At 44.4% G+C, this 22,168-nt stretch overlaps 1 protein-coding gene across 1 annotated transcript; it reads right to left on the reverse strand.

The window, feature by feature from the left end:
- Window positions 1–2,305: 2,305 nt before the first annotated feature.
- On the reverse strand, window positions 2,306–17,245 carry LOC149281298 (insulin-like growth factor-binding protein 2). Its single transcript, XM_089499485.1, has 4 exons — window positions 16,903–17,245; window positions 4,187–4,392; window positions 2,931–3,071; window positions 2,306–2,470 (listed from the first exon to the last, which is right to left on the reverse strand). Exons 1-4 carry the CDS (start codon window positions 17,243–17,245, stop codon window positions 2,306–2,308), a joined length of 855 nt encoding a protein of 284 aa, XP_089355611.1.
- Window positions 17,246–22,168: the final 4,923 nt, after the last annotated feature.

A 22,168-nucleotide genomic window follows, 5' to 3' on the forward strand; every position in this document is an offset into this window, starting at 1 on the left:
AGAGTATGAATAATAATTATACATACACATTATATATATATATATATATATATATATATATATATATATATATATATATATATATATATATATATATATATATATATATATATATATACACATATATGGAAAGGAAGCATCCTGACACCTAGTGGCTATTTTTAAGAATACACCTTATATTACACTCCAATGATACACAGTGACAAATTAATACATTCTTAAATATTCTACAAATATTGTATAATTATATAATTATATAAGCATAAGGCTGTGATGATACAAAGTAAAAAGCATATCAATGAAGTACACATTATCTGCACAAACAGAAGAAGTAAGTTAATGGTTTGTATTACGAGGGGGGGGTAATAACAAAATAATGAAAATAATCCATCAAGATAATGGAAAAAAAATCCATCAGTATATATACATCTAAGAAAAACTGTGATTTTGGGCTCTGTGGTAATCCCTTTTGTAACATATTTGAAAAGCATTTAATATTAGACATTCTATTTATATCTTTGCATAGACTGTAGAATGAGCCGGGTCATAAAAATAATCTCTGAACTGATTGGTTTGCAGAGATGTCTTTTATTGGTCGTATCACCGACGCGCCTTTATGAGGGGGTCCTCTTCCTCACGTTGCGCACCCCCTTTGTGCAGGACGCTGGGATGTGACATCATATCCCCTCGATTTACGTCAGAAGGCCGCACAGCGTGAGGGATCCTATGGTGGCCTTCCAAAGCATGGATTTCCATAGCCTAAACTGACGAGTGAGATAGATCTCTGCAACTGACTCAATGAGCTAGACCTCACCGGGAAGCCCGATTGTCCCCCAAAAATTCTACCTGCCCCATAAAGCAGCACATGGGCTGTCTCTTCCTACAGCCCTAGACCTGGTAGAACTTGCCCTTTATAGGCGTGAAATGCGTTCTGACCTTCCTTGTTCTTCTGCTCTTGGATCTGGATGATTTCAGACACTAGAAAGGTCTCAGGATCTAAGCATTAGAGGTTAGTGATACTTTGTAACTGATGTCTCAGTTTGTACAACGTTGCCCCGTTTGGTGGTAATTAAGACATAATGTGATGTTCAAGCATCGAGTAGAACGTAACCTACAGGTACAGCAAAAGCAATTTGGCAATTGTCCACATTTCTACTTTTTATTGAGGGATGTCACATGACTCTATCCGAATAGATAGCCAGATTAACCAAATTTCCTTTTTTTAATCTTTTTTTTTGTTATTTATTTTGTTATTGTCCTATTTTCTCATCAAATAAATCCCTCTGACAATTTACATTCTTTGTAACCCCCAACAGATCCCGTTAAAGCATACTGATGGGTAAGGTTTGAGGGGGAAAACCCCAAATCAGACAATTCCAGAAAAAAAGATTTGTTGACACCAACCAAAAAAACACAGTTTTGTAGAGGTGTTTAAAAAAAAAAAAGCATTTTTTTTTTCCTTTACTATCCAAAGAAAAAGAAATCAGAACACTGAAAAGACATAACAAATATTATTAATAATAATAATAATAATAATAATAAAATATATATATATATATATAATGCTTATTAACCTTTTCCTGTAGAAATTATTTTATATACTGGTCTCTAGGACAAGGCAAGGGTTAAAATAGTGATTGCCTGTCACGGGAAATGTTGCAGAGATAGTAATTTATAAAAAAAAATAAAAAAAAAATCAGCTGTAGGCGTCCAAGCTGAATATTTTTTTTGCAGAAGTTATAATTTTTTATGGCGTGTTGATCATAAATGGTTAATGTACACAATTAGTGGGAATAAACCAATCATTAACGCACCACTGAATATTTTTTTTGGGTGGGGATTTTAGAATATCCACTGAATGGATTGCTCAGATTTGGCACCGGCAGAACGTGCCGGATGATACAATGTAATGGAAGTCGTTCGCTTGAAAAATGAGGCTGGTTCAGATATATTTTATGCCTTCCACACCATAGGCCACATAGACAAGGAACCGGCAACCTCTCCATACCCCAGCTGCCGCGGACAGCAAGTCTCTATGTACCCATGGCTGGCTGAGTGTGCAGGGAGTGGTAGCCCTCTGCAGCTGAAACGTCAATGGTGGCTTCCCTATCATCCGATTTAGGACCAACAACCTGGATTGGCTCATAAAAGCTTATATTGTCAACCAACCCATTTTCAAGACAGTTATGTTGATTTGATTCTATGTAAGTTAAACACAGATATTGTGATAGCAGCCCGCGGCTGGCTGGCTGGCTGACCGGCCGGCCGGCATTGGCCTCGATTGCATAGCTTGTTTTTTTTTTTACTACAGAGCCCGTAGACCATGTGGCCTACGGTCTTCTTCAGGAGTGGGGTAATACAAATGGCACTCGGGGTCCCCGCGTATGGTGGGGGCGCCGGGGAGCGATTTTCCCGTGGTGGGGTTCACGCACCAGCATTCTCCGCGTTGACCGTTCACGGACATCTTGCACTGTCGGAGAAAACACAGAACATTCACGGCTTAGGGGCGGCCTCGGGCTTGTGGGTTTAACATCAAGAACAGGGATGGGCGACCTAAGACGGACCTAATTTCGGGGATCTCCCAGTTTTATCGCCCTAATGATCCACTTTTCTTGGAAAATACTGAGAAAATGGTTCTCCAACTCAAAAGGGGAGACATTTTTGCGTAGAGCGGGCGCTCAGAGAGATGGCCGAATCCCCCCAGTATCAACCAAGCCTCGGAAGGAAGGGAAGGGGGGGTTACAGACAAACACATTTTAGTTTTGGGTCTAAAGGAAGAATCAGACCAAACATTTTGGGCGCCAAGGGTGCAGCGATAGGCGCAGGTGCGGGGGAGGGGAGCTAGAACGCAGATAATACAGGATTTTGGGACTGAACCACGATAAATGGAAACAGCAGAACCAAGAGATCTCATTCATTCTGTCTCCTACCTGTTTGAGGTTGAAGAAGCCGTTCTTGTCGCAGTTCGGGATGTGGAGCGCGTACAGATTCTCCAGGGGTCCCCTCTCGTCGGGTAGGTGCATTATGGAGATGCGTTCGAGGACCTGGTCCAGCTGCTGCTGACAGAGGCTCTGCATCATGGAGGAGAGACGGTCAGGGCGTTAAATGCTTGCTTTATCTATTAAAGTATCTATCAATTTACTGAAATAGTTACAATCAGATTAAAAGTAAATTTTCAAGAATATTTTGTTTTTATCTGAGCCCTGACTCATACTGCCTGTTGGGGGACAATAGAATGGCTCAGTCTTAATCATGCAGTCAGACTCTCTGACTAATGAAAGTCTATGGAGAAATGGACTTCATTAGGACAAAAGTAGATAAAACCAGGTTTTTGTCACCAACCAACATTACTGTATACAGCGCTGGGGGTTATATTACTGTATACAGCGCTGGGGGGTTATATTACTGTATACAGCGCTGGGGGGGTAATATTACTGTATACAGCGCTGGGGGGTTATATTACTGTATACAGCGCTGGGGGTTATATTACTGTATACAGCGCTGGGGGGTTATATTACTGTATACAGCGCTGGGGGGGTAATATTACTGTATACAGCGCTGGGGGGTTATATTACTGTATACAGCGCTGGGGTTATATTACTGTATACAGCGCTGGGGGTTATATTACTGTATACAGCGCTGGGGGTTATATTACTGTATACAGCGCTGGGGGTTATATTACTGTATACAGCGCTGGGGGTTATTACTGTATACAGCGCTGGGGGTTATATTACTGTATACAGCGCTGGGGGGTTATGTTACTGTATACAGCGCGGGGGGGTTATATTACTGTATACAGCGCTGGGGGTTATATTACTGTATACAGCGCTGGGGGGTTATATTACTGTATACAGTGCTGGGGGGTTATATTACTGTATACAGTGCTGGGGGGGTATTACTGTATACAGCGCTGGGGGTTATATTACTGTATACAGCGCTGGGGGTTATATTACTGTATACAGCGCTGGGGGTTATATTACTGTATGCAGCGCTGGGGGTTATATTACTGTATACAGCGCTGGGGGTTATTACTGTATACAGCGCTGGGGGTTATATTACTGTATACAGCGCTGGGGGTTATATTACTGTATACAGCGCTGGGGGGGGGATTACTACTGTATACAGCATTTTACCAAATTCAAGCATATCCACATAAAGTGATAAAGTATACATGTGATTTACGTACACGCTGCCGGGAATGCTTTTTGTCCTCTGCTCCGTGGTTCTTGCTGGTTTTGGACCTCTGCTGCTCGTTGGCTTTTTCTCGCTGCATCGCGTGTTCTTTCATTCCTGTCCTCGTCAGCTTCTTTGGAATGAACTCTCCGGGAACCACAGGCCCGGCATCCAAATTATTGTCCATCAGCATGTTGTCCGATCGGTCTTCTTGCAACTCTGCATGAGGATAAAATAAAAAAAAGAATTAATGAACAAGCTTCACCCCCCATCAGTATTTACCCCAGTCTCTAATACCCCAGCCGTGGAGGGTCACGCATCCGAAAGGCCAATGAGCCCACGTCATATATACACGAGAACGACGCACAAACAAAGTAAACATATTTAATTACCATTGAAATTGGCTTAATGTTGATTTCTTCCCTTTTTATCCCCTAGAAATACCCCCCCCCCCGACTCATCAATTATTTAACAGTCAGCAGCTGACCATAAAAGAAAATTACATTTTTGTGGGGAGCATCAACAAAGATTTTGTGAAATCTGCTCAGAAAATCCCAAAAAATTATCCTTTAACTACAAAAAGTTATTTTATTATAACGGTCGAAACGGTTCATTCAGAGAATACAGAATGATATCAGCAACAAAAATATATCCTCATAAGGAGAGACATTTTAAGGTGAATCCATACAAAACGTAACAAAAAACTAACCAAAAAAATGGAACAACGTAGTCATTTTGGCTCTAGCACTTTACGTATAATAAATGTTGGGTCGGTTCTAGATCACGTTCTACGGGATTTTGGCGGAAAACCTTTAAGTCTTATTTACAAACCACGAAAGAGCGACTCGTAGAAGGAACAGAATTAACGCCAGCCGGCCGGAAACGGCTTGGAAAGGTCAGTAATGGCGACTTGTTGCTTATCTTTGATGGAAAACGTAAGGGAAAGAAGTAACGGGGGGGGGTCGATCCATTCCGTTCTGTTTGACCCAAGTCGGGTACCTTAGACGATTGTATTTCAGAACAAACGCAATTGCCGAGGGTTACCGCAGGTGGCTGAGGAATAAGCGTCTTCTCGGATTACGCTTGGTTGCGACATAGAAATGGCAGCGGCAGCCAAACGCGGCGTCCCGGAGGCCCCCCGAGTGTCCCAGTGCTGGCGTTCGTTTCCCTGCTTTGGCCGGACAGGACCCTGCAGAACTCACGGGACTTTCTAAGGCGCCAACGACTTTTGGGTCACACCAAAGTTTCACAATGTCCTCTGGTTTCTTCGTCCCTGGTGGAACCTAAAGTTATTTCCCCTTTGAGATGAATCGGCTCAGACTTCCTCAGCGCTGGGAAAATGGATTCCATACGAAAAACTATGCGCAACCGGCTTACGTTCCAACGGATGAGATGTCTACCGGGTCTGGGGGCGAAGACCCCGCGAAGCACTTGGTTCGCTACTGACCATTTGACTTGATCCAACTAGAGTTCACCTCGGGCCGTGCTAAATGTAAAGAAATCCTTGAGACCATTTTATTGGTTTCCATGGTGACCATCATATTTTATGATATTAACGAAGACTTGACTAAGCAGCTAGACTTGATGAAGCCAAGTTCCTCGCAAGGCGGACAATAAGAACTGGTTTGTTACAGGTCCTTCTGCTGAATGTTGTTGGACAGCATGGACCTTTGGGAGAAGAACCCAACCTCGGAACGCCGGGGGGGGGGGGCATTTATTGATATTAAGTATCCTGTTAAGGAAATTGGCCGTGATGATTGTGATGTCTGCTGAGCTTGGTTTCCAGCACACGCGTTTCATCAGGCTGGATGTCTCTCAAGTAACAGGCGGTCACCGAAAAAAGGAATTCACCACCACGCGCGGTTACACGCTAACGTACACGAGGCCGCCATGTCTGCGTGTAAAGGCATCACCGCTAGCAGGTGACATCATAGCACTTTGTCTATTATGACAATATTTTGTATAAAAATAGCCTAATCTATGGGTAATTGTAAAAGCATGGAGAGGTTTCCCGAGGCGCAGCGGGTGACCCCTGGCACTTTGGGGTTGCGTCCTAAAGTGATCCCCGATTCGCAGTGCGGGGCGACGCGGCGTCTCGTGAGTCTCTACAAGAACAGCTAATCGCGGCTCGGTGCCGATACAATCCGCGGATTACCTGATGTTTACTTAGCGATTACAGAACGTGGCCCCGATCCACGAAGCCTGTTTAACCCGCGAACGTCCGCTGCTAACCTTCGTGGCTTTAAGAGTTAAAAACTCCGGCAACGTTTAACATCCCCAAATTCCAGTCCAAAAAAAAATTTCTCATATTAAATGGAAGAAGCCGAGGGACATTTTATGTCAGATTGTAATGTTTTTGTTTTTAAACTTAAAATAATATTTTTTAGGGGAAAAACGAGAATCTGCAGGCAGATCGACCCCATCCGGCCCCCGTGTAGTCGCCCGTTTCTCCTGCTGTAAAGACTCAAACCTTAATCAGTCGTTGGTCTCCTCTTAGATTCAGGAGCCGTATGTCTATCCTGCGCATGTTTAAATCCCCCTCACTGTATTACCCTCTACCACTTCTGCTGGGAGGCTGTTCCATATATCTACTACCTCTCACTTTATAGATCAAATCAATAAATACATGTAGTTGAATGAAATGAAAACTCAGTGTTTCCCTTCTGTTGCTAACTTGCGTCCTGGATAAAAATTTATATTATTTTTCTTTGAATGTATCTATCGGTCCCAATTTTGTAAAAATATATCTTTAATTTACATTATTTTTTTTTGCACTGTTGCACTTTTTATTTATTAAAGGTTTCGCAATATTGAGACATTTCAAGTATCTGTTAAGTGTTTTGGGAGCCAGACGACCGCATGTTTGTTCACTGCTGCTGGACGTTGGACCCGCAGGGACGTTATCTGGAAACGACTGCACAGTAAATGGAGATAAGCACGCGGCTCTCCGATCTGAGGCTCTGCTGAGGGATCGAGATGATCTACGAGGCACTAATGAACTCGTCTACTCATACGCGGCTTTATTAAATGGCCAAGAGGGACAATTTTTATAGTGGGTGTGGTATAAGGGGTAGGGGTGGGGCTGGGGGCGTGGCTTTACCCAGACTTTATATGCTACATTGTTGCATGTCGATTAGAATTGTGACATTCAGAATTCTTTAAATTTCAATTTAAACTAATTTTGTTTCATCCATTAATTCTTAGAAATGTCTGAAACTGAGAAACTGCTTGTAAAATTAAACGTACAAAGTTTTCCGTGTTCTCTTTTCTATTGTACTTTTCAGAATTTATTTTTTTTTTAAAAAGGCAGCTCTTTCTGCTTCACCTCCTTTCCAGGATTTCTTGAAGTGGCGGCCGTTACCGAGCTGCGACCGCATGCGGCGAATATCAGCAACCGCTGCGTGAGTCTCCAGCGATCACCGCATCCAATTTCGCTCACAGCGGGCGAGACGGCCATTGAGAAGACGAGCCCCGCAACGCAAGCTGTGTGGGCAAAGCCGGCGGAAGACTATTTTTCCAGTCTTAAACATATAATACATCTTCAAACGGGACTTTCGGGGTGAGGGGCTAGGAATTAAGTCAAAAACATTCAAAAAAAAGGCTCGTCTAGAAGGCGATGTAAAATAATATGAAGGATGAATAAACTCGGTAAAGTGTAATAGAATCAATCTCAGGAATAAACTGCTCAAAAGTCTCAAAATATGTCCCGAAGATGAGGACATCTTGTTTTTTCCATTATTTTTCCATCATTCCCTGAAATTAAGGGTAAAATGACCCTGTTGCCCCCAACATCGGATACACCCATGGATAATGCTCAGGTAGCAGCCCAAAAACACTCGAATACAATTTACTTAATCTATTCAGGTCGAATTTGATCCTTTGCCAAAAGTCCCACCAAGTTGATGCCCACAAGGACCCAAATGGACAGAGCCGGGCGCTACTATTGGATTTAAACCTGTAACCAGTCCCTAAAATCTCCAAACAACCAGATAAAGCACCCAGAGGTGAGGGGTTTTTCACTGTTCTTTGTAATTTTTTAGTTATTTTTTTACCGTTCTTAGTAATTTTCTCATCCTTATTAGTTTTTCATGTTTTTCTGTCCATTTTACAACAAGAAAGTGACAATTGAAGTGAATAAGTAAAGCAATATAATTATGTTCTGTTAGCTGTTATCCGGTTTATTATTATTTTTTATTATTATTATTTATTGGTTTATAAAGCACCTTCCTATTCCGCAGCGCTGTACACTGTTTATAAAATACATATTCCAGCGCCTTGGATTCTGCCTCGTAAGTTCTTTCTGAAACCACCGCATCTGTCAATGACTAAGAATTAAAATGAAAGACACATTAATTAAGAGGCGTAGTTCCCGGCTCTCGCTGCTCAGACATGTTGGTAATTTTAAAATCTCGCCTCGGGCCTGGAATCCCTTCTGGCAAACAAAATAGAAAACTTTTTTTTTTTTTTTTTTCCTCCGAGAATCATCACCCCGACGAGCCTCTGTGTACACAACATTCTGACACAACGCTGACTAACGCGGGGTGTTTCCCGTCCGCGCATTCACAGCTAGTGAACCGTGGATGTACCGCGCTCAGGAATCACAAAAACATGAAGTTAAAGTAAAACTCTGGAGCATGTGACCTAAAATGATGCCTACGATCCAAGAAGAAAAGAGATTAGAGTACGGGGCGATGTGTGGGGCCCACGCTGTTCTGTTTCTACGGAATGGTTAACCAGGTAATGATCTTTCTTGACGTTCCATTACATGAAGGTTCTATCGAACGTTTTTCTGAGAAATACATTATAATATGGAACTCCTGACCCGGAATCGTCAGTTCAGAGAATGAACCCTGTGCGTACAAGCTGGTTATATTGTGTCTCTTTATTCGGTTCGTTTCAGGAATTGGACACGATGGGTCCCGATGATCGTACCTGAGAATTCTCAGAGTTTGGCCCGAAGAACTCTGGGAGAAGCGCCAGTTCTCCGGTTGTCCGGGTCAACATCCAAATCCTCCAGGTCGTGGGAATGGGGTCCTGACGCGCCCCACTGCCCACCCATTTCACCATAAAATTGGGGGTATTTCACGCAATGTCATCGGGAACACCCACTGAAGTCAGCGGGAACGCCCACTGAAGTCAGCGGGAACGCCCACTGAAGTCAGCGGGAACGCCCACTGAAGTCAGCGGGAACGCCCACTGAATTCATCGGGAACGCCCACTGAAGTCAGCGGGAACGCCCACTGAAGTCATTGGGAACGCCCACTGAAGTCAGCGGGAACACCCACTGAAGTCAGCGGGAATGCCCACTGAAGTCCTCGCCGCGTCCCGCAAGCCTAGGCTCCGGGCAGACGGAGCTCACAAGTTCCCAGGTATGCCAATGATTTGGGTAAAACAATTCATATCCAAAGGAGCAGCCCCCACCATCATCAGACAAAGATGGCACCCATCCCAGTGGCAGATCAACCAACAGCCATATCTACAGCACTGGTTAATTATCATACACAGGAACGACAGCTTTCCATAGAGGAACCAAAGAAATGAAAGCCAAGAACTTGCAGAATCAAAGCCGCCGCTCTATAAGGTATAAATATTAAATAAAAATGTAACTACCCTTCATTATTTACCCTACAAAACAAAGATACTTGCCACTTCATACCCTGTCCTACGGTGTATCCTCGCACGGGAGCATCTCAAGTTTTACCTCTCTTGTGCCGTTAAAGAGGAAAAATCCCCGTCAACGCGGTACAAACTAAATTTCAGAGTTCTCTGCTTCATTTTCGTTTGTTTGTTGGGGTCACCCCTCGTTTTTGGACATTCGTACAAACTGACGAAGTTGGCAAATTTCATTAAAATTACTAACCACTACCAGATGAAGAATTTCTTAAAAACTGGGCTATGATTTTGAATTTTTTTTCTTAATAAAAATGTTTTTTTTAAATGACGAGTTAATTAATACTATAATATAAACCTAACACAACTACTTAAATAAGTTAATTCATGATAAACAATTCCCTGCGTATTATTTAGTGATTTAGTATTAGTATAAACATTATTTTTTATAATATTTTAGAATATACAAAATATAAATATTTAATTTAATTATATTTTAGATTCTGCCTACATATACGGAGGAACAAGTCGAGGATGATCACTATCACCATGTTTGTATTTGTCCCTATTTATTATATAATTAGAAAAAGAAATATAGAAACAGATTTGTTTTTAACCATAAATCAAAATATCATTGATTTAAAGCTCAAATTAACCATTTCAAATCCCCCTTCGTCCTTCTCCTGCATTCCTGCCAAAGAAAATTATGTGGCAAATCGGATCCAGCGCTAAAAAGTTCAAAAGAGGACTCTTCGGGGAAAATGTTTGGTTGCCAAGGGGTCCCCTACTACTGTATTCCTCAACATCAGCCCTTAGTGCCCCCTAGTACCCCCCTGGGTAGATATCTGGGTATATACCCTGGGGGTCTTCAGTCTCTTCTCATACTGGTACCTGATGAATTTAAGATAGGTGTTTTGTAAATTTGAATATTTATTTTCTTCACCAGGAAATCGCGATGTGTTGAGTCAGACCACAATATTACATCAGACTCATTCAGCTGAAAGTACTTTAAAATACGTAACATTTTCACTAAGAAAACACAAAATCCCACATTCCCATCTCTTCAAACATTCATTCTTATTTTTATGTTGATATGTGTATTTGTATATGATGTATGTATGCAACACTGTTACAAGGATTGTTCCCCGTTGTTAATCTGCGCCAGCTTTATGGAAATGTAAATGGGGGTTCGAGGAGGTCAACTTTAATATGAAATGGTAGGAAGACAAAAGAGGTCTCATCCTGAGATATGGAGACCCCTCTTTATGAAAGAAATAGTCAAGTACAATGGAAGCAACCCTTATTCACGTAAAGTGGCAACAAAGCCATGGATCGGGAAGGTGGAGATGAACGATGTTGGGGTAATATTTGGAAAGATTTGTACTTCTTGTAGTAGAAGATGTAAGGATGGATCCCACCATAGAAGTTAGCTACTCCTAGCCAAGAATTGCTTGTCGGCAGATAAAGGGTTAAAGTTTTCTAAGGCTTTAGAATGCCTGTTAAGTAAAAATCCCTTTGTTGCAAAAAAATAAAAGGTTCTAAGAATTTTCACGATTCAGCGGTTTCAGCCATCATGGTCTGACCCGAGGAGTCAATGTTCAACTCCGTCGGGACCCAATAACTAACGGGGAAAAGGAAGGTCAGGGGAGGTGAGGCGAACGCGGCGGCCCGCAAGCATTTATACAAATCAGAGAGTACTAAATGAGGACAAGGACGGCGGTTGGTGAGCGGGGCGCTGTGAGAAGGGGACATCGCGGCTGTTTGCCCCGTGCCCTTTATTCTAATGGAAGGCAGTTCATAGTCCGACGGGGCGGCCGCTGACAACAGCTTCTAAATCTGATCCCTATTCCCAAACGCTTCAATGTTTCGCTCGTGACTGCGGACGGCTCTGTTGGCAGAACATTTTACGTGAGATATAATAACAGAAGGGAAAGGCACAACTAAGAAGTATATAGCTCCCAAGTGTCCCTGTTAAGTTTGGCCAGTCCCTTTTGTGGGCCATAAATCCTCACTTGGAGATAAGAGTGGCCATGGGATGGGGTCCCCCCTTCACCTCAATGGGAAAAGGGGCATAATATATTATTTTTACCCCTGTCATCATCTGGGCATGGGACGGGCGTGAGGGGGAATGGACAGGATGGGGTCCATGCTTCCCATGCTGTATTACATTATGAATTAAGCCCATCCGGTGGGGGACTACACCTCCTCCAAGGCATATTTTATTCCCACCTGGCCCACAATATTTGTGGGGATGTTTTAGCTCAATTTTGTGAGGTTTGGGTGAGGGCATAAGAGGTTTCGTTGAACTCGCATGCCCTCACATGAGATCCATAGAAGTTAAAGTCGTAGGCACTTGCATGTCCTCGCAAACAACTGGCATATTAGCGTTTGCATGTGCTAAGTCGGGTATGGTCTGTCAATTTAACCCTTAACTCAACTGATTTGTTAGTAGATATTCCCAAATGAGTACAATCTTTGGCTGGCTGAGAGTGCTGAGAGCAGTTAATTAAAGGCTTATTTTTGTGCTGTTAAGACCCAATATTCACTCTAAATACTGGCCAAAGCCAGTGAGCAGCAAGTCGTGAAGAGTGAACCGAATGTGAACCGACTCCATTAAACGCTTTGTGGTTTCCCTGAGTTTGCAGCGCACGGCGTTTTAGGGAAACTTTAGCAGAGATTTCTGCGGTTTGGGTTTAATTGTCCAGAAAAGTTTTTACTGCTCCCTAAGGTGCGGATATAAATTCTGCTTGGATATCACGCGAGTTTAAGTAAACATGGCGTCTCTCGCGGCTGCAGACAGGCTGTGGATAACTTCCAATTTCACCCATAATTGAGCTTGTAACATGTCGGCCCCTGGAAGGGCCATCATAAACCGCTTTCACAGCGTCAAGAAGTGGATTCTCTGATTTTTGCTCACAGGTCTCTGTGCGGAGAGAGAGGTTGGGGTGACGGTCGCATGTTTTGGAACAGGAGGGGTCTACGGGGCTTCACCGCTAAATAAAGCATTTAGAAGAAGAATAATGGGGTTTATTTCCCCCGTTTAATGTATAAAGCCGTTTCCTGCTGTTTCTATACACATTATCGGGGCTTTTAGGGCAGTAGAACCCTGCGATCCCCTCATACCCAGCAAACATTCTAACCTCCTAGAAAAGAGGGGCATCAGGGGAGGAGAGAGGAGTGCAGTTTTTAGTGAATAAATGTATTTATTGCTATAGCTCTGTCCGTTTATCTTAAACAGCATTTATCCAGCAATCTCGTATGTTTTGTATAATTAGAAATCTCAACCCCGGCAATTATCTGACTCGTCGGTCATTTCCTGCTGATGCAACGACTCTCGCCGCTCCCCTATTGGCTGAGGAACTTCTATATATTTAAGTGTTGTTTTATAAACTCAGAAACTGCCGGCAGATCGGCCCCTATCCGGCCCCCTACTAGTCGCCCGTTTCTCCTGCTGTAAAGACTCAAAACCTCAATCAATATGCCTATCCCATGCATGTTTCAATGCCCTCACTAAATTAGCCTCTACCACTTCTGCTGGGAGGATGTTCCATTTATCTACTACCATCTCCATTATATCTCACCCTTTAGTTTTAGGCCCAGACTTTTTTTCATAGTATGCCTACAGAAATGTTATTTATGGTCAAAGCGCGTTGCAGGCGATACTTGACGATAACCAAATATTTTCCAATCACAAACTGAACACAACCCGGACCGGCCAGCGGGCAAACCGGGCAACTGGCCGCTGGGGCATTGCCCAGTGGTGCCTTCTGTGCACCTTTATTGCTCCTCGTGTTGCAGCAGCCTATCAGTGCCTCCCTTTTGTGTCACATGACAATTAAGTGTTCCCGGTAAAAGCTATGAACGGGCCAAATATTCCTTGATTAAAGAATTATTTCTGGGCAGGCTTTGGGCTTTCAGCAGGAGGGGGGGGGTGAAGCTTCTACGGCTGCATCCAGTTATAAAGATGTTACAAACAATAATGCAAAAAAAAGTAGTAAGACCAAAAATCATGTCAGTTACCATGGCAACGTTTCAACCCATACATATTGGCAATTGTTTTCTGGAATTGAAAGGGTTAGGATAAGTAGCATTTAGTGAGGTGGAGTCGCGCATGCAGACAGCTCGCCGCGGGATAATACGCAGAGATTAAGACGACCTCGCGGGAGGCAGGGATTTAATCATTAAGAGACCTGCGGTGAAGCTGCAGCCTCCGAGGCCAGTTCTGCAGATGAGATGACGGCGGCTGGAAATGTCTCCGGAATAATGATGGCGGAAGAAGAAGCCCTCTAACAATAAAACGTTACGTTAGAAATGCCCCACTGAGGGGTATCCTGGGGGTCAGTTGGAAAACATCCTACCCACCTTGGAATGGAACTGGGCTGCGGAAGCTCGGGTTTGGCTGATCCCGGCTGTGAGTGTTGGGAGTCCTGGTTCTCTATCGGACCCAGGGGCCAGACACTCACACTCTGATGTTTGGGGGCGAGGGCAGCTGTCACTCAGTCTAAGCTTTGAAGACTCGTCGGGTCACTCGTCGGTTCTGGGTATAAAGCTTGAAATGTGGAGCAATCACCATGGAAACCAACACGTGCAGTGCTTGCAAACGCGTGGGGCTTCGGCGGGGGGCGTGTCTAATCTACCTAGAAGTTCTCCATTAAGGTAACCGCGTCGGCCATTTTTTCCCCCACGGCCACTGTTTTCTACCCCATGGATGTGTTGAGTATCCACAGCCATTTGCATCACGTGCATCATGACATCGTGCGAGCGCTCGATGACATCACAGCATGGGTATCCCTGCGGGAACAATTCCACTTCTTCCTCCCTCTGTGTTCAGAAAGTTAATTACACGTCTGTATCGCGCACGCGATGCCAGCAAATCATGGACGTGACACCCGGTTACGAGAAGGTGGTTGGAACGGGGCTGGGCAGACAGACAGAGGTGGCACCTACCACCCCATTAACGGCTTTACAGCAGGGTGTGTGTATCACACAACAAAGCTCAGACCTGCAACGCTAACCGCAAGAGACACACAAGTGACTGGCGTTCGCTTTAGACAGCAACTTGCGAGACAGTTATATCCGAGCGCCATGCGTTTCATTATCAGGTTACTTTGTAGCAAAAAGCCTGAGGATCCAATGTAACAAATTCTTCATTCTTCTAAATGAATCTCCAGACCTCAGAGGTCTCTTCTTCAGTATTCCATCTAAAGAAGAGACCTCAGAGGTCCCAAGAGATTTTGGAACTTTATATCTGTTGATTAAAAAAAAAGGTATCTCTAGGGCTAATAGAGCAAAAACCAAATACCCCCCCCCCGACCAATCACATGACCTCTCTCGCCCTCGGGTGCAATAAGAGACGTGTTAGCGCTCGAACGCATCATCACGGATTCTGCACATAATTATAATAATTAAGAAAAGGGACTGATATCCCAGACACTACAAAGCGACCCTAATGACGGGTGATTACAATGAAACAGATACCCCGCTGAGGCCCCGGGGGCAAGCGTTCAAAGTCCCCAGCACTCAAAGGGTTACTCAACTCATGGCCTCTATTCAGAGTAAAAGTGAACGGATCATAGATGCCTATCCCATGCATGTTTAAATTCCCTCACTGTATTACCCTCTACCACCTCTGCTGGGAGGCTGTTCTGCTTATCTACCACCCTCTCAGTAAATGATGAAAATGAAGAGTAGTGGGGTTTTTTTACACATTGAAATCCTTCATCGGCCAATAAGTAAATCGCTCGATCTTTACAAAATCCTGCTACTGATTGGAGTAAAAGATTTTCATAGTGAAGGGGAAAAGGGGTCTCATAAAAGCTGCCCCTTGGCCACCTTCCCGCCATCCCGCCTACTCTCTGCATATCAGTTTTATGTAAAAAAAAAAAAAGTGAATTTTCATTGATTGGAAATAATTCCTGGCCCCAGTACCCCTAATATTGGGGGCTATAATTCTTTAATTACCCCTTTACAGATAAAAGGACACTTTTTCCTTTAATACACAGCAATGAGCTCCCTGAGAAACCTTCACAGTCCGTTTAAAGGGTTAAATAACACCCATTCTACCCGATATCAGCGGGACTTTTATACCCCAAACAGTGTCCTGTAGCCCAATCAAGACTATTATACCCCAAATGACTCAGCATGTAGAAAAGACATGGCAATCTCTGTAACTCTATTTAGAACCACTCTCATCACGCTCAGCATGCCTCCCATGAGCCCAACAAACACCCAACCTGTGTGACTCCAGAACTCTGTGTACAACAATTCCCATCATGCACAGTCTTTTCATACCCCTGAAATTCTCATGATACTAAATGCATGGAAGGGTAGCTTTAGCACCCGCAACACAACTCCTGTCAAGCTCAGCAAGCCCTATTAAAAAATATATCTGTATTCAGAGGCATAGGTCACTCTGAGGTCTGCAAGATCATCCTCATCATCCTCAGGCAGTCAGATTAAACAAATCAGAGGTATACTGTTGTCCCAGATGCAGCCGATCACAACTCACATAATGCCCAGCCATCCCAATTGCAAAGCCACAAAATACAGCCAATTACATGTCAGGACATGGGGCAAAACTTTATCACCCAGGCCAATTATAATAAATCGTATTAACAGGGGGGTTATAATCACACTAGTAAGTGGCTGCCTGAGAATGATGGGTGGTGTAATACAAAACAGTCGGGGTGAGCTTACCTATCTCTACTGTGCCACTGACGTACATGTACGCCAATTGCTGCTGCCCCCATCTCCTGGCTGCATGGGCATGATGAGAGTAGCAATACAAAGAATGTGGAGTGATAGTGGGCAGCAATACAACCCTCAACCTCATCTGCCTCCCATTATATGCATAATTAGTAATTATTACCCTAATTCTTACCCATGCCCCTCACCTGGCTAGCTGGTTGTGATGGGAGTTGGTTGTTACTGTAACTTACCCCTTAGAAGCTGGAGAGACGGAATGATTTCATTCTAATAGCCCACCCCCTCACCTGGCTAGCTGGTTGTGATGGGAGTTTGACCACAAAGCACCTGGAGTGATGAGTGGGATCATCCGGGGGGAATCTCAGCAGATAGAGTGATGGGAGTGGATTCTCCTGATAGGAGTGATCTCCTTACCTGTGCCCCGCTCCTGGCTGTAGTCGGCGGTTCTGCCCTTGGCACACGTACCCTGCCCCTGCACCAGCGCCTGCAGGGGGAGCTCGGAACCCGGGTTGGGGTAGCAGCGCAGCCCCGCGGCACAGCGGGCGGTGTACACCCCGCACGCCTCTCCCTCCAGCCGGGCGCACACGGAGCAGCAGCCGCAGCCCGGAGCCCGCACCAGCTCAGCGCACGGGGGGCGAGCGGACGGGCAGGCGGCCAGGCGCTCCGGAGAGCACGGAGGGCAGCGGAACAGGACCTCGGCCGAGGCGGCGGAGCCCAGAGCGGCCAGCAGTAACAGCACCGGCCGGCACAGAGCCATGGCAGGGGAGAGCAGGCTGGGCAGAATGGAAAGGGATGCCCCCTGTCTGGAACAACTGCCCCTGAATGGAATAACTGCCCCCTGTCTGGAACAACTGCCCCTGAATGGAATAACTGCCCCCTGTCTGCAAAAACTGCTTTCTATCTGCAACAACTACACCTGGGATAAAAGCCTTCCGTCTGAAAACTACCCTCTGTCTGGACCTATTACCCCCCCTCTCTGGAATAAATACCCTCTCTTTGCAGCTGCAGCCCTCTGATTGGTGCTGTTGCCCTCTTTCTGGAATAAACACCCTCTGCCTGCAGTTGTTGAAGTTATTGCCCCCTCTCTGCAGTTGCTGCTCCCTGCCTGGGATTATATTACCCCTCTATGTGGCAATAATGCCCTCTAGTTCTTTTGCCCCTTATCTGAGCCCCACTCCCCCCTGTTTTATTGTATAACTCACTATTTGCCCCTCACCAGAATGTATTTACCTGTCCTGACTCTCTGTGCCTCTTCTCCTCTTTTGCCTCTATCTGCCCCTTCCCTCTCTGTATAATCTGCCCCTCTCCTCCAGTAGCGACTGCTGCTGTCTCTCTCAGCCCTGTCTCTGTCTACCTTTCATCCTTCTGGTTTTATCCCTGCTCTGCCCTGTTCCCTCCTCATGGCTCTCCTCCTCCTTTCCACCCCTTCCCTCTCTCTTTCTCCTTGTCCCCCTCTCCCCCTCTCTCCTGCCCCCCTCTTCCCCTTTAACTTCCTCAGGGTCTTAATCCCAAAATTCTGCAGGGAGGGCATCTAAACCCCAATAAAAGCACTAAGCACCCCCTCTCTGCCCAAACTAGGGCAAGTGGTAAAAATTACCCCTGATTCCCCAAAAAATATCATTCTAACAAAAACATCTGTTTGACTTGCGGAGAAAAAAAGCAGCTTTTTCTCATAATTATTCTCACTTTATGTAGTCATTTAAAAAACAGGCAAAATAAGGCAAGTGTCCCAGTATTATAAATATTAATATTCACTACAGAGGGGGTCTACGGCCTTTAATTTAATAAGAAATATTTTTGCATAGAAAGTGGAATTTTAATATTTAAAGATATCTTTTTTAAAATCTGATTCACATATTTCTTTAAGTTTGGAGTTTATTTATTTTATATATATCTATATACATTACTCCCTCCAGTGTAGTCCAGTATAGGTGGGGGCTACTTAATAGTAGCCAGAGAGGTTTCCGTAGCCTTTAGTGTGGGAGACCCTTGCTCTTATTTTTTAGATCGGTGACTTTAAGAGATTCCTTAACATATTCCTCCAATACTTTTTTTTACCCTATTATTTAAATTCCTTTTGATTAAGGTGGCCAAACCTCCACCTTCACTAGCCCTGGATTTTGTATATTCATCACGCTTCAGGATGATATGCTAGCAAAGGGTCTTCGAGAGGGCATTAGATAAATGGAACAGCCTCCCATCAGAAGTGGTAGAGGGTAATACAGTGAGGGTATTAAACATGTGCGGGATAGACATACGGCTCCTGAATCTAAGACGAGACCAACGACTGATTAAGGTTTGAGTCTTTTTGAGATGGGGGCCGAATGGGGCCGATCTGCCGAAGGTTCTATTAAAACCTCTTTTATTAAAGCAACTCGCATTCATTAATAATAATTTCATAATTTGATTTTGATTTATTAAATATGAATTTCCTGAAAAGGAGGAGATAAACTGAATGTTTTTTTACATTTTACCAAAGTCTATTAATTTCATTTTTTTGTGTAGTTTGGTTAGCGTGGGAGCGAATTATTACATGTCAACGCTGCGATGTAATTAAGTGAATTCGGCGCAGTCTATAATTAATGCAAAACAAGAACACTTTTCAGAAGGGTTATCAATAAAAATAAATTGAATCTGTCTGTAAAGCAGTGATTCTGGGATAGGAAATAGTTAATATGAAGTCCCCAGCTAGGGTTAAGTAATCAAGGGGTTAACTAAGAAGATTATTTAACTTTCTGATCAAATTGGACAAATGAAGACTTTTATGTGCATTTCCACAGATGGCCACAAGGGGCGCTCAGTATAAGTTCTTTCTGTGAAACCTTTTTTCTGAGTCGTATGTCTATCCCATGCATGTAAATAATACCCCCTCGCTGTATTAGCCTCTACCACTTATGCTGGGAGGCTGTTCCACTTCTCCACCACCCTCCCAGTAAAGTAAAACTTCCAGTTACTAAAAATGGTCACTTCTTGGACGCAACAGCCCCTTAGAACCGAGTATCCGAGGAACAAAGACACGGGAGGATAAAAACACGAGATGACCTCCGTTCTGCAAACCTCAGCCTCTGCGTGTTTCTGACTCTGTGATATAACACACGACATCTTCCTCCTAAAAGTCTTATAACGAGCGCAAGTCCCACGAGGCGTCCTGAATCATCGCGTAAAGGGTTGAGTGCATTTCCATGATAAACGAGCGAGGGTAACAGAGTAACAACCTTAATAAAAAGTGTAACCAATCAAATAGAACGGAGGGGCATCCAAAAAGGGGGGGTCTGCCCCAAGAAATGACCCCCCAACACACATAATACACACCCAACCAGAAACACCGTCGGTGCAGACCTGGAAACTCCCTGGGTTTTTGCCCCAATCTCAGGGCAAAGGGGTAAATTCTCTGGGCCATGCAGTCTGGAGCCGACTCCTTCCTTCCCCCCCCCCCCCCCGCTGGGATCATATAGAAGACCCCCAGTCGGTGCTTTTGCTGCCAGTATGTTATGGTTCATATCCCTGCTTGAATGCAGGTGGCTCAATGAAGTAGATCTTTAAACAATGGCAAGTCAAGGTTTCCATGGCGACCGTTATTAGAGCCATTTGGGTGACACATTTGGTGAGTCGCTGCATAGAAGCATTACGATTGGCTATCAAAGGGTTAATATTTTAAAGGGTCCCCTCGTGGCCTGTAGTTTTTTTCACCTTTACGGAAGCTGAGGTCAGTGGCAAAAGGTGACAAAACTAGAATATCGATGGTTTCCCTTCTTCTTGGCCAATCAGGGAAAAATAAGTTAACGGGGAGGAATAATCTTCCCGAGAAGTTACGTTGGCTGCTCCCGTTAGATGGGCTTCTAACAGATAAATATCCTTTATTTTACATTTCTAAACTTCGTTACGCGAGTTTATTTACGGCATCCGACGACAGATGGTGATCTGACGCTTTATAGCAAAGGAGCGTTGAGACCGGTGCCCGGGGGTCCGGAGGGAGAAGCCGCCCGGCACCTCGGATAATGTTCTTGGCTGTTCCGTCTGAGAGGCGCAGCCGTCTGCCCACTCCCGACGCTTCCACTTATAGAACGGCTGGAAAACTTTGCCGTTTAATCTCGGATTTCTGGCGCGAATCCCTCCCAGAAATATGCTGGTTCAGGTGAGGAAGCGCCGCGGTCGGTCACAGTAAATTAGCCGCACCTGCTTGAAAATAATCCCGTTCCTGCTAAAATTGGATCGATTCCCTTTAGAGTGCGCGTGTCCTGACTCTCTTTCCAGCGCGAGGTGTCTCTATTTTGCTGTCTGTTTTTCTGCTCGTCTGTCTGTCTCTCTACATACATCGGATCGGGTTCAGAGCACATCTTCTCTGAAAGGGTTAAAAAAAAACAATATCCTTTTGTATGAATGGATTTTACGTTTTTCCTTTTATCATAATTACTATTTATCGAGTTATATAGCACCACCATAGTCTGCAGTGCTGTACAAATAAGTAAACAGGACATAGCAAGTAGTGCATCACATAACAATGCGGACTTGTGGAAATAAAGGGTGTGAAGGGGCTCTTGCTCGCAGAGCTTACAATCTAGTAGTAGATAAGTCCAGGAGAAAGCTGTTAATGAGGGGAATTTACCCTCCGGCTGCTCTGATTTAAAAACACATTCCTGACTTGCAGTACTACATCTGGCCACCGGGTGGCTGCTGAGGAAATAGGACCCCAGAGAGGGTGGTGCGCTCTGGAGCTGCAGCTTCTCCTAAAGGTACGGATTTCTTTTTTATTAACAGGTTGAGGAATGCATATTAAAGTGGAAATATTATCAATCTATTGAAATAGTCTATTGAAAGCCTAATGAAATAAACACGGCGATATCAAAATGAAAGCACGACCCAGAGGACTGTCACATAAACCCCCGAAACATTTCAGTCCAAACCCAGAGATCATTTCTTCTTCTTGTTTATTTCTTCCTTCCTATCATTTTTTTTTTACCTAAACCTAAAACTCGCTTTTCTTTTTAACATTTTTAATACCGTGTCTGAGAAAGCGTTACACCCGACGTCAGCAAAATGTTTCTATCTCATACGAACTATCGAAAAGCTTCTCATTTTTGGGAAAGTACAAAGGACGCCCAAACACACACGCACGCACACGCACGCACACGGACACACACACGTGCACGCACACACACACGTACGCACACACGCACACGGACACACACACATGCACACACACGCGCACACACACGCACACGCACACACGCACACGCACACACGCGCACACGCGGTCCGAATTAGTTTTTTTAGCCGAATGCCAGCCTCTTCGCCCCGAGTCTACACCTTCTCCATCACCAGCTCTGTGCTTTGAGCTCCTTGCCACTCGCATTTCAGCGCCAAGCCTTATGAAAACAAGCGTTCTGCGAGTCTGCGCTGCGTCTCCGGCCCCGTGGTCCGCGGCAGGTGTTTTAAATCAGTAGCATTAGCTTTGACTTTCATTGCATTCTTTCTAAACTGTATCAGTAAAAGGCTTTACGAGCCCCCCAAAAAATGTCTTTTTTTTTTCTTTGGTAAGGAATGCGGGATGAGTTGGCATCTCAAGCTTAACCCCTTTGGGTGCCAATGGGGCGAGCGAAGGCTTTCGCACATCTGCTTCTTCTCTGTGGCCCACGAAGGGTTTATGGAAGCAACAAGGTGCGCGTGGAATTGGCCGGCT

Source organism: Sceloporus occidentalis, unplaced genomic scaffold (assembly GCF_023333645.1).
Source record: "Sceloporus occidentalis isolate IW3139 unplaced genomic scaffold, rSceOcc1.0.p SCAF_136, whole genome shotgun sequence".
Lineage (NCBI taxonomy): Eukaryota > Metazoa > Chordata > Lepidosauria > Squamata > Phrynosomatidae > Sceloporus > Sceloporus occidentalis.

What these genes read in the sequence shown, in the direction of transcription:
- LOC149281298 (XM_089499485.1), bottom strand. Translation starts at nt 17,245, where the DNA reads ATGGCTCTGTGCCGGCCGGTGCTGTTACTGCTGGCCGCTCTGGGCTCC. An exon ending in CAGCCAGGAGCGGGGCACAG is followed by an intron (nt 4,393 to 16,902) that starts GTAAGGAGATCA and finishes ATCCTCATGCAG; the next exon opens with AGTTGCAAGAAGACCGATCG. An exon ending in GCTTCTTCAACCTCAAACAG is followed by an intron (nt 2,471 to 2,930) that starts GTAGGAGACAGA and finishes TTTCTCCGACAG; the next exon opens with TGCAAGATGTCCGTGAACGG.